Source organism: Gobio gobio (assembly GCF_949357685.1).
Source record: "Gobio gobio genome assembly, chromosome: 10".
Taxonomy (NCBI): Eukaryota; Metazoa; Chordata; class Actinopteri; order Cypriniformes; family Gobionidae; genus Gobio; species Gobio gobio.
In genome coordinates this window covers 23,448,930-23,461,047 of record NC_137116.1, presented here as the reverse complement: position 1 = coordinate 23,461,047, position 12,118 = coordinate 23,448,930, and the positions used below count along the sequence as shown (strand labels likewise).

At 37.7% G+C, this 12,118-nt stretch overlaps 1 protein-coding gene across 1 annotated transcript in view; it reads left to right on the top strand.

Moving 5' to 3' along the window:
* Positions 1 to 3,460: 3,460 nt before the first annotated feature.
* Positions 3,461 to 12,118, top strand: part of cacna1fa (calcium channel, voltage-dependent, L type, alpha 1F subunit a) — a 49,946-nt gene continuing 41,288 nt past the window's right edge. The window contains exons 1-7 of the mRNA XM_079827919.1: positions 3,461 to 3,852; positions 4,965 to 5,157; positions 5,245 to 5,358; positions 8,850 to 8,989; positions 9,244 to 9,386; positions 9,498 to 9,650; positions 11,113 to 11,309. Of these exons, the coding sequence (XP_079684045.1) occupies positions 8,925 to 8,989; positions 9,244 to 9,386; positions 9,498 to 9,650; positions 11,113 to 11,309 (558 nt within the window). The 5' untranslated portion in view covers positions 3,461 to 3,852; positions 4,965 to 5,157; positions 5,245 to 5,358; positions 8,850 to 8,924. The remainder of the gene's footprint in view (positions 3,853 to 4,964; positions 5,158 to 5,244; positions 5,359 to 8,849; positions 8,990 to 9,243; positions 9,387 to 9,497; positions 9,651 to 11,112; positions 11,310 to 12,118) is intronic.

The window sequence follows — 12,118 nt, the reverse complement described above, 5'->3', positions numbered from 1 at the left end:
TTATTTTTTATTTTTTAAAGGCTGATTATAGTAAAACTGTACAAAAATTGCACCTACGCCACATTACAGCCTAAACACAAATAGCAAGAGTAATTGCATCTAACATTCATTGCCAAACTATTCATTGAGAACTAGCAAAAGTGTTTGTTTTCCAGTAGATGGCAGCAATCTTCCACTAAACTATGAGCATTTTCATGTTTTCACCAGGAATTCAACTGAGAAATTTTGATATTTAGTGTGAATTTTACATAAAATGTTGCTATTTTAAATAAACCTGTATATAAATATCATTACTAATTTCGGCAAATACATTTTAAAATTGCTATACACCCCCTTAAAACTGCACAACTGCATAGTAAAAACATTAGGCTATTAAAAAAGTGATATTACATGCGTTTAATATTTTTATATTATTTATTTTTGACAAAATCACACTGGCTGTGGCCTCTGGAGAACCCGGAACAGCTGCTTGCATAAAGTTTAAGGTAAAAATAACTGGAATTAATTAGCAAACATTAGTATTTTACTACTATGCAAATAAATAAATTGTTCATTTGTTTGCCTACATCACTTTACTTCTGTCTTTACACTGCAAAAAATGCTCTTCTTATTTAGAATCTTTTTCTTGTTTCCAGTCCAAATATCTAAAAATTCTTAAATCAAGGTGCATTTACTAAGTAAAATGACATAAGACATTTTTCTTGTTTACTTGAATATACAATCAAAATGAAGTGAGTTTTTGCAACATAGTTTGGAAGAAACTGAAGAATCAAAAATTCTCTCTTTTTTTCAAGTGTGGCAATACGCACAGTATTGAGCACAGTGTTCAGCCGTCGAAGAAGTGTGTGCAAAGACCGGTTTAAAAACAACACACTTGAAAAAAAGAGAGAATTTTTTATTCTTCAGTGTTTCTTCCAAACTATGTTGCAATGGTGGATGCACTACAGTTCTTCTCCGATCATGCCCAGCGAATGTCCCGTTGATGACAGGACTCAGTGCTGCCCTCCGATGTCTGGTAGAGCATAGACACTTTTTTTACCGCGCATGTGTCGAACGCGATCAGGGCTGCGCGCGTGACGCGTCCGGGCGCGGTAAGTGAAGTATACCCGGGCCTTACGCCGCATTCACACGGGGCGTCGGCGTCAACGCTTCTCGTTTACTTTGAATGGGTGACGTCATGCGTTGCCGAACTGAATTGTGGGTTCCGTCGCGGCGCTTCACTCGCGTTGCAAGCGGCAAAAGTTGAAGATTTCTCAAATTTTCAAGCGCCAACGCAGGCGTCATCCAATCAGATCACCCTATGCAAATATCCTAGAGCAGACGCTAGCCAATCGCGTTCGTTTAAAACACCGGTGAATGAAGAGTGAATGAAGAGTAAAGAACGATCTAAAATGGAGGAAAAGCTAATAATTGCGGTGGATAATCACCCGGTCCTTTACTACCAATCATTATTTACATACCGGGACACAAACTGGAGAGACCAGGCCTGGAAGGAGGTGGCAGAGACGGTTGGAGAATCTGGAATGTATCATGCTTGTATTCCGTCCGTGTACTCTGTTTATCATTGAATGACAGCAGCATATCATATCATGTGTGGTTCAAATAGGCGCTATCCCCCAGCCAAATGAGGAATCAAATATTAAAGTGATCAGTTTTCATACACAAAATAGTCTCACAGACTAGCTGTCAAAAAAAGCGCTTTTTTTGTGTTGTGTTGTGGTCCAAGCGGCAAGTAATGTGATTAGCTGTTGTCACTATGACGGTCGCGTCAGCACCAAGCTTCAGCCACGCCCTCCGTCAAGCGTTGACGCCGAAGCCCCGTGTGAATTATGCGGCGAGAGGCGACGCCACACAACAAATTCCCCAAACGATAAACTGATCTCGCGTTGTATTTCTGACGCACTTCAAGTAGCTCGGCGGGGGAGATTGATGAGGCGGACCGGGAAGATGTGGGGGACTTAGTTACGTTTTTTCAAATTAATATTTATAAAATAGTATCATTAATGCATTTTGGCGCCCCTATGGATGAGTGGCGCCCCTAGCATTTGCCTATTCCGCCTATGCCACGGGCCGGCCCTGAATACAAACTAAAATATTTTGTCAATAGAATACAATTATTAGCTTTTTCAAATAAAATACTGCCATTCATAATCATTAAAAATATTTTAAAGAATTGAGTTTGACAACAAACACACTGCAAAAGTACACAGCATAGTTCAAAACATAATAATAATAAAATATTTTTTCTGAACATTGACTCTCATTATTCACCTTTTTTTCATGGTTTCTCAAAGAATTCATAAACGTATAGAATATAATAGCATATTTCTAATAGAGGCTCATTGTAATGCAGTGTTAGAATATGCCCCACATGGATTTAAATCCGGCTCCAGTTTTCTGCTGGTTAGATCAGCATTAAAGAACCAACTCAACTGTTAAATAACAGATATAAGATTAAAATAATATAAAAAATTGTCTTATTTTAAATAAACACAAAAAACAGAGATGAAAAATAAACTTAAGTAAGAAATGTACTTTTGCTATGGTTAAATAAATGTTCAGTAATATCTTGCAAAGATTTTTATAATTTTGGCGCAATTTTTTCTCCAAATAATGTTGATACGGCAACAAGTAAATACATTAAGTTTCATCATCCTGGTATGTGTGGAAAGTTTTAAACCATGTGTGTTACAACTAACCCCGCGTTAAGTTGTGCCCCGCTCTCCCCCACACAAACTGACCAGAAACCACAACATTCAGACGCCATCTTTTTTTTTTAGCTCAACTGCCATGTCACAGAATGGAAAGCACAGGATTGTGGGATATATCAAAGACCATGAAGGATAAATCTATGCAGCCTTCAAAAATTGTCATTGATCATATGAAGGTAGCCTATCTCAGGAGACAGGAAGTGAAGATAACATTGGATTCGGACCATAGACTGTAAAAACGTGCCTTGATGCCTTCCCACCTTGGAATGTATTCTCCGAAAGCAGTAATTTTAAAATTTTTGGACACTTAGATGTAGATGTATCCTATATTGCTCTGTGGCTCTTGCTAACACGAGCTCTTGAAGCTCCGCCCTCTTCCTGAAAGAGGGCGGGGAGCATCAGGTTATTTGCATTTAAAGGGACACACACAAAACACGTTTTTGGTCACTCTCAAAAAGAGACAATTTTAACAGGCTATAAAAATGATCTGTGGGGTATTTTGAGCTAATACTTCACATACACACTTATGGGGACCTCAGAGACTTATGTTACATCTTGTAAAAAGGGGAATTATAGGACCTCTTTATTAACGGACTACTTTTATGATTGTGTTCTCTGAATCTTTTATTAATTGATTAACTTTAAACAATATTTGTTTAACACGATACAAGGTATCCAGGATTTTCCTCGTGTCTCCACCTCCCTTTTGAAAGGTTTCAGCACAATCATCCCCTTTAACCGGCTCACATGAGTTAATCCAGCATTCACGGCTTACTACACACAAGACCTGTGGTCACACCAGGATAGATTTATACATTTGTTTTCCTTTATGAGTGGTAGCCTATATATTTTACTCTATATATTTTACACGTGTTTTAATTAATGTAAGCATATTTAAGGAAATGCTGTGGTCTTTGGACCAGTCTTTTAAATTAGATCTTTGGAGTTCCTTTTTTTCAGTGCAGCGCGCGAGAGCCTTTTCATCTGCGCGCGACACCTGTTCCGCTGCTCGCGACGCGGTTCAGCCCGATAAATATTATCAATAGATATGAAAGGTGTAGCGAGGTATTGTTTCATGTAAATTTGTGGGAATAAGCAGCAGACGGTGCTGAAGTCTTGGACATGGACGTGGCACAGAAAGGTGAGTGATATGCCACAAACACCTGCACTGAAACACTGTCAACTCTCTTGTAGACAGACTTTATGCATAACTAATTTGTCATTATTCCATTGAAGTGATAAACGGGTTATTGACAAATTACATTTTTAAGATAAAAAAGAGAACGTAGCCTATATAGGCTAGGCTTTTTTAGATTCATAAAGTAACCATTTCGTAAAATAAAACATTTTTAATTACATGTTTGCTTTTTGCAATTCCTTGCAATCCTTGCAATTCCTTGTAATTCCTGCAAGATAGATAGATAGATAGATAGATAGATAGATAGATAGATAGATAGATAGATAGATAGATAGATAGATAGATAGATGGATAGATGCTTTAATAACCCCTTTATTGCAAATGTAGTGTAATGTGTTAAGTTCAATGTATGTGTAGGCTACTGAGTTCTTGGAGTGTCAAATACTAGCTGTTCTTTTCTCTTAGAACTAGGTCACTTCTGTCCGATCCCTTATAAGGCTTCTTAAGTGTAGGCCTACTTCAGTATCTGTTAGACACATCTGGTCTCTTTCTTTGCTTTAAACAGTTTTATAATGTTCTGCTGAATAGGGAATGTCAAATCTAACACTCATATGAGTAGCTCAATATGCTAGATTCCGGTCAACATATGCAAGTCGTTAATTTTGAATTCTGTCAAGTCACTTTTATTTATTATTAAGATACCTGTCTTAATGTCGGAAGACTATTTTCAATGCATATGTTTATAAAACATTTTAAAAGATTATTCAGATCATAGACATTAAAAACTGATCACGTTCATTTCATTGGATGCTCATTTATCTTTGCTCTTATTGTCTTTATAGTTTAGCTTGACCACTTTGTGTCTTGAGATGTGAGTTGGTCGATAGTTCACCCAACACTGAAAGTTCTGTCATCATTAACTCTAATGTTGTTCCAAACAAACCTCATTCAATTTCATTATGCTCAAAAAGTGCACAGATATGAAAAGTGGCATGGAGTGACCTTTTTTGATTGGAATATTGATTCTCTCAAAGTAAACTTATAAATTGATATTTATATTAGATACAGATAATTTGTCACAGGCATATATTTAATAGGAAAACCCTTTATTTCAGATGGGGCCGGTTTGGCCGGATCTGACCCCAGCAAGACAGACACACTAAACTCAACAGGTTCTGCAGGGCAAAAGAGAGCTGGAGGAGCCAAGAAGCACACGCAAGCTAACAAATCGGCCCTGCGTGCTCCTAGAGCTCTCTGCTGCCTCACTCTCAGCAATCCTATACGCATGGCAGCACTGGCCCTAGTGGAGTGGAAATATCCTTTTGCCCAATGTGTTTGTGCAGTCCTTGTGCATTATTTTCTATGTTTTCAAGACGATTGTTTCCTTGACCGTAGACCTTTAAGCCCTTTGATATATTCATTTTACTGGCCATCTTTGCCAATTGTGTTGCCCTTGGTGTGTCCAAACCATTTCCTGAAGATGATTCCAATGCCACCAACCACAATCTGGTGAGTCTACTATGCCATTCACACAGTGGATGAAAATGAATTGCACCACCCAAATAAATCAATAAATCAAACCACGTAATATATCAAACCACATAAATCAAATCATCCATAAATACATACATACATATATATACATACCTACAGGGGTTGGACAATGAAACTGAAACACTGGCCAATACAGTGTTGGAGTTTTTATGTCTCTATATGAAAATCTTCACTGATTTTCAATTCCATCACGCAATAGCAGAGTCTGAAGGTTGAATTAGCAGAGAAACAGCTGTCTAAAAGGGATGTCCAGATACTAACCCGAAACATAAAACCACAGCGGCCCTACTCACTGCAGAATTGAATGTGCACCTCGACTCTCCTGATTCCACCAAAACTGTTCGTCAGGAGCTCCACAGAATCCATATTAATGGTCAGGTTGCTATAGCCAAACCTTTGGTCGATCGTACCAATGCCAAATCTCGGTTTCATTGGTACCAACAGTCCCACATCCGTGGGAGTTATGGTGTGGAGAAGCTTTAAAGAGACTTAAAACCCGGAATGTTGCTGCCCAGAGTGAAGCATGGGGTGAATCCGTGATGGTTTGGGCTGCAATATCATGCACTTTAAATAGAAAGGGTGCTAAATAGCACTAAAAGTGGTTCATTGGCTTGTAATCATAGGGGAACCACTAAGTGCTATATAGCACCTATCTTTAAAGGGGCTATACAGAACCTTTGTCAAATGGTTAGAACCATAAGAGGTACATTCATTCAAAGACTACAGCCAGTTACCATATTTCTCTCATCCTCCAATTGTATTCCACCTTCCACATACTTTAAACTACAATTGACAGCTCTCAGTATCCAGTCTTGTTGCATCCCACCACCACCCCATTGTCCTCCTTAAATTTTAGATATGTTACTCCACTCTCATATGTTTGCAATGAGTTAGAATTTACAACAATGGTAAACGCTGCTTTAAATCACTTTTATGCTTTTCTGAGGTCAAAAAGTCTCGTGTGTGGGCCCTGGAATATTTCCTTATAGGGCGGCCTGGGGGGCAAAAAGGTTGAGAACCATGTTGTCTTCAGGAAATACACTGTATTTTAATGTTGTTTTAATCCTTTCCCCAACTAAACTAAGAGACTAAGAGAGAGTTAGAGAACCTTTAAAGAACTATACAGGGGCTTAACAGGTTCTTTGTATGGCAGTGGTACTATATAGCACCTCAACCATCCCAAAGAACTGCTGAAGAATCGCTGAAGAGCCACACTGGGCTTAACAGGTTCTTTATATGGTAGCAGCACCTCATATAGCACCTCATCCACCCCAAAGAACCACTGAAGAACTGCAGAAGAACCTATTTTTTTCTGTGTGTGGAATACCATGTGCACTTAATGGTTCAAACATTGTACCCGGAAGGGGGTGCCGTGTATCAATACACATTCAAGACTTGTGACAGAATGGTTTGCTGAACATGAAAGTGAAGTTGAACATATGGCCTGCACAGTCACCAGATCTAAATATTTTTGAATCACTTTGGGGTATTTTGGAGGAGCAACTCAGAATTTTTTTCCCCACTATCATCACATAGTGACCTGACCACTGTTCTGGAAGAGAAATTGCTCAAAATCCCTCTGGCCAACTGATGCTGTATTGGCTGCAAAAGGAGGCCCTACACCATACTAATAGATTCTAACCAGGTGTTTCAATTTCATTGTCCAACCCCTATATATAATGTATAGATATATATGGTCAAGGTTTTAATTCCTAAAATCACTTGTAGCATTTAAAAAAACTAGTGATTTCATTTTGAGTGTATGCAGATTCTGCCACTTGTGGATAAGCTAACTTTTTCACCAAAGCATAAACTATGACTAGTGACAGGGCATTTATTTTAGTCCCTTCTATTGTAAAATCTCTTTGGTATAAAATCGTGCGCTATATAATTGCACATTGTCCAGCGGTTTCACATTCAGTTCAGACTTTTCACATTGCACCAGGTTAGGACAGTGTTAATGGAAAGTACTTAAAGGTTTGCATTTGACCCCTGGCTGAACGACTTGCCCTTGAGAGTTTTTAATGATCTGCATGTTAAACTGAATGTATCCAATAGAAGGAAATTTACAAAGTTCTTCAGAGCTCCTAGTGTTCGGTGCAACACTATAATTGCATTAAGCTTGAAGTTTGACTGACAGCTCTGAATACCAAGCAGGATAAGAGTATTGACCATCTGTTCTCTATCTATGGCAGCTTGCTCACTGCCCTTACAGAAGACACGTGATACACACTCTGACTGATATGAATGATTCCAACAATCCGTTAGTGCTGCTTTTTTAATAGATTCACCTCTCCTTGCTTTTTGTTTCTCTTTTGTCTGCCTTTCTTTTTCTTACACAACACCATCTGTCTGGATTTAAGTTATTACACTTGCACTGTAAACCCTATATAGAACTTTTACAGTTTGTTCATACTGTCATTTCCAAGTTTGCTATGGCTTTGTACTGATGTCTGTTGAGTCAGTAGTGTATTCGGCGTACATGACTAGCTGGTATTAATGTGTGGTAGCGTTTAGCGTCTAGCTTCCTACTGAGTGGGTCAAGAGGGCAGAAAGCTAATAAGCTCAGCAATGTGTGTTATAGGGGAAAGCAGGTGAAAGGGAGAGTGTATTGTGTGTGTTTAGTGTGTGTGTGTGTGTGTGTGTGTGTGTGTGTGTGCGCGTGTGTAGAACAAATTAAAAGCATAAAGCTTGTATAATTATATATCATGCAACATACGACAGACACATTTTTATAGTGGCATTCAAAATTTACTTGGACATATAAGCAATAAGCATATATCTACATACATATGCTATATATAGACCGTCCATCCATCCATCAACTATCCATTTTTCAAAAAGGTTAATAATGTCCAGTATATTTGGTTTCATATGGTCAATGTTGCGATTCCTAAATTAACTGGTTTTTAGATTTTTAAAAAATAAATGTTGAATAAATAAGTCTATTATGTCCACCAAGGCGGCATTTATTTGATCAAAAATACAGTAAAAACAGTAATACTGTGGTATATTTTTACAATTTAAAATAACTGTTTTCTATTTGAATATACTGTATTTTAAAAATGTACTTTATTCCTGTGATGTCACATGATCCTTCACAAAGTAATAAAAAAAAATGTTGTTGCTCAATAATTATTATGAATTTTTATTAGTGTGAATCATTAATAATGGTTATTATTATTAAGGCTGAAAAAATTGTTGCTGCTTAATATATTTTTGTGAAAACAAAACGGCAATGAACAGCATTTATTTGACAGAAATTTTGACATTATAAATGTATTTAGTCACTACTGTGTCCTTGCTGAATGCAATTTTTAAAATCTTACTTACAAACTTTTGAATGTTGAGTGTGTGTGTGTGTGTGTGTGTGTGTGTGTGTGTGTGTGTGCGTGTGTGTGTGTAGATGTTCCATCCCTTCTGCTTACTTCCTTAATTCTTCCTAGGAACAAGTGGAGTATGTGTTTCTGGTCATTTTCACCATTGAAACATTCACAAAGATTCTCGCATACGGTCTGGTCATGCATCCCAGTGCCTACATTCGCAGTGGGTGGAACTTGCTGGATTTTATCATTGTCATTGTAGGGTATGTGTGTGGTTTTCAAGTTAAATATTCTTTCTTTCTTTCTTTCTTTCTTTCTTTCTTTCTTTCTTTCTTTCTTTCTTTCTTTCTTTCTTTCTTTCTTTCTTTCTTTCTTTCTTTCTTTCTTTCTTTCTTTCTTTCTTTCTTTCTTTCTTTCTTTCTTTCATGAAGACCAAGTTTGGCTAAATAAACCTACTTAACTGAGACTAGAGTCACCAGCAGAAGAGCTCACAAGAGTTCCTGTGTTCCATTTGCAGTCTTTTCAGTGTGATAGCTGAAATGGGAGAGCACAAACCAGGAGAGGCACATCACGGAGCGGGCAAACCAGGTGGTCTGGATGTCAAAGCTCTGAGAGCTTTCAGAGTACTGAGACCCCTGCGTCTGGTTTCCGGTGTGCCGAGTAAGTGTGTGCTTTATTCTGTAGTTTTGAGTATAAATTTGTACACACAGTCCTGACTTAGTCTAATACCGACGTATACAGTGATTGCGATTCAGGTTGTGATGTGTGCAGGTCTGCAGATTGTGTTGAACTCCATCATGAAGGCCATGGTGCCTCTGCTCCACATTGGTCTGCTGGTCATGTTTGTCATCATCATCTATGCCATCATTGGGCTGGAGCTCTTCATAGGCAAAATGCATAAGACCTGCTATTATGTAGGGACAGGTGAGAAATGCAAGCTTAAAGATCTTACAAACCTAGCTGCAATGCCACACCGTTTGCATATTTAACTCTTTCCCTGCCAGCATTTATTTATTTATTTATTTTTTAAAAGTTGCCAGCCAAATGTATGAATATCTGAACATACAATATATCAAAAGAAAGAACAGAGCCTCTGCTTTTAAACAACAACAACAAAAATGTTCATGCATTCTTTATCAACACTAGAATGTGGGCATGTTTCATAAAAGAGCAACATTTTGAACAAAAATCATGTTTTTGTCAAAGATACATCCAGATTGGATTCAGAATGATGATCAAAACATAGATGGAGTAGATCAAGTCCATTAACACCCACAAAGTTTGCACAGTATAGCTCGTCCTCAGTCGACATTTCATTAAGGACCGTTAGGCAGTTTTGATTTATATGCTGTTTAATATTTGGTGATTGTGTTAGCTTAAGTGTGCATGATCAATGCTTCTATCGTTTGTTTTCTGCTTCTTCTTTGCTTGTTGACAAATTTTGTGAATCCTAAAAGATTCCACTGATCCTAGGCCAAAATCTGGTAGACTTTGTTTGTGGCTTGACAGCCGATTAATGACCATTGAGAGACATTTTTAAAAGGGAACGAAATACTGACAGTGTCAGAAGTTGAGGCACAGTCCTGCTGTGTGGCTTCTACAACAACGTCAAATCAAAAACCAATAAGAGCACAGAACCTGGTGACCCAATTAGTGAGACAACAAAAAACACCACTTGCTCTACAAACTGAAAACTTTATTTTTCCAAAATTAACACTCGAGATTGTTTTTGCTATGGTTTCCTTGCCACTGTTGCCTCTGGCTTGGCGTGCTCAGTTGGGGACACTACATTTTTCAACTAAACATCGAAATACATCTAAATAATAAACTAAATTAACCATTTAAACTAAATTACTGATCAAATTATTGATCTAAAGCCCACACTGTCACTGTATGATACTTGAAATTTTTCCAGAATGGCTATACAGCTGAATAAAATTATGCTGCATTATTTTCCTGTTTAACACTGTAAAGCTGCTTTGAAACAATCTACATTGTTAAAAGCGCTATATAAATAAAGTTGACTTGACTTGACTTGACTAGTCACCACTCCAGACGAATCTTCTGGCGTGCGTCCTTTTTTAACACGTCTTGACTGCTGTACAGTCTGACATTAATGACAATTGAGATCCTACAGTGTGACATGGCTTACAGCGGGGATCGTGTTCGTACAGTCTGACAAGCGACAATTGTAAAGGACTATTACAGTGTGCCTGGCTTAACGGTGAAAACATGGATTGCTGGAAAATTACGTCATTGGCAGGGAAGCTTTGTGTCATAAATTACGGAAAATTCCTTCAATGTCGGGGAAAGAGTTAAATTGGTTCTTTGTTGACTATAAATAATTTTAAACCCTACGAAATTGTGTTTATTTTCATGTGAAAAGAGCTTATGGTGGACGATGATCCAACACCATGTGCTTTTGCCAGTAACGGTCGCTTCTGTGTGGGGAATAACACAGTGTGTCGTGGAGGATGGGAAGGACCCAATGGAGGCATCACCAACTTTGACAATATCTTCTTTGCCATGCTTACTGTGTTCCAGTGCATTACAATGGAGGGCTGGACTGATGTACTCTACTGGGTATGACCTCTCCCCCATTTTTTTCACTCTTGATTTTACTAATGTTACACAAACAGCATAGTATATTGGAATGTTAAGGACAATTATTTGAGCTATTTGAGTTTAAGGGATGTTGATCTAAAAATCAGCTCAAAAATAAAAAGATCTGTAAATGTTTACAACAGAAAATAACTCCTCTCTCAATTTTGTAATGAAAAGCAAAGCTTCAAGACTTAAATACATGATATATGTTAACAAATGACTAACGTGATCATTTTAGTTAAAGGGATAGTTCACCCAAAAATGAAAATTACCCCATAATTTACTCACCCTCAAGCCATCTTAGGTGTATATGACATTCTTCTTTCAGACGAATACAATCAGAGTTATATTAAAAAATGCCCAGGCTCTTCCAAGCATTATAATGGCAGTGAATGGCAGCCCAAAATTTTAAGCTCAAAAATGTGCATCCATTCATTATAAAAGTAATCCATATGGCTCCGGGGATTTAATAAAGGCCTTCTGAAGCAAATTGATGGGTTTTTGTAAGAAAAATATCCATATTTAACACGTTATAAAGTAAAATATCTAGCTTCCGGTGGACCGCCATCTGTATTAAACTTACAAAGAAAGTGTAACGCCTCTCGCAGTTCAAAATACTTACACTACGTCCGACGTCATCGTCACGGCAGTTATGCTTTTTTCTGCTACGTCCGACGTCATCTTTGCCAGTTATGCTTTTTTCGTAAGTTGAATACAGAAGGTGGTCCGCCGGAAGCTAGATATTTTACTTTATAAGGTTTTATATTTTATTTTATGTATTATTTTAT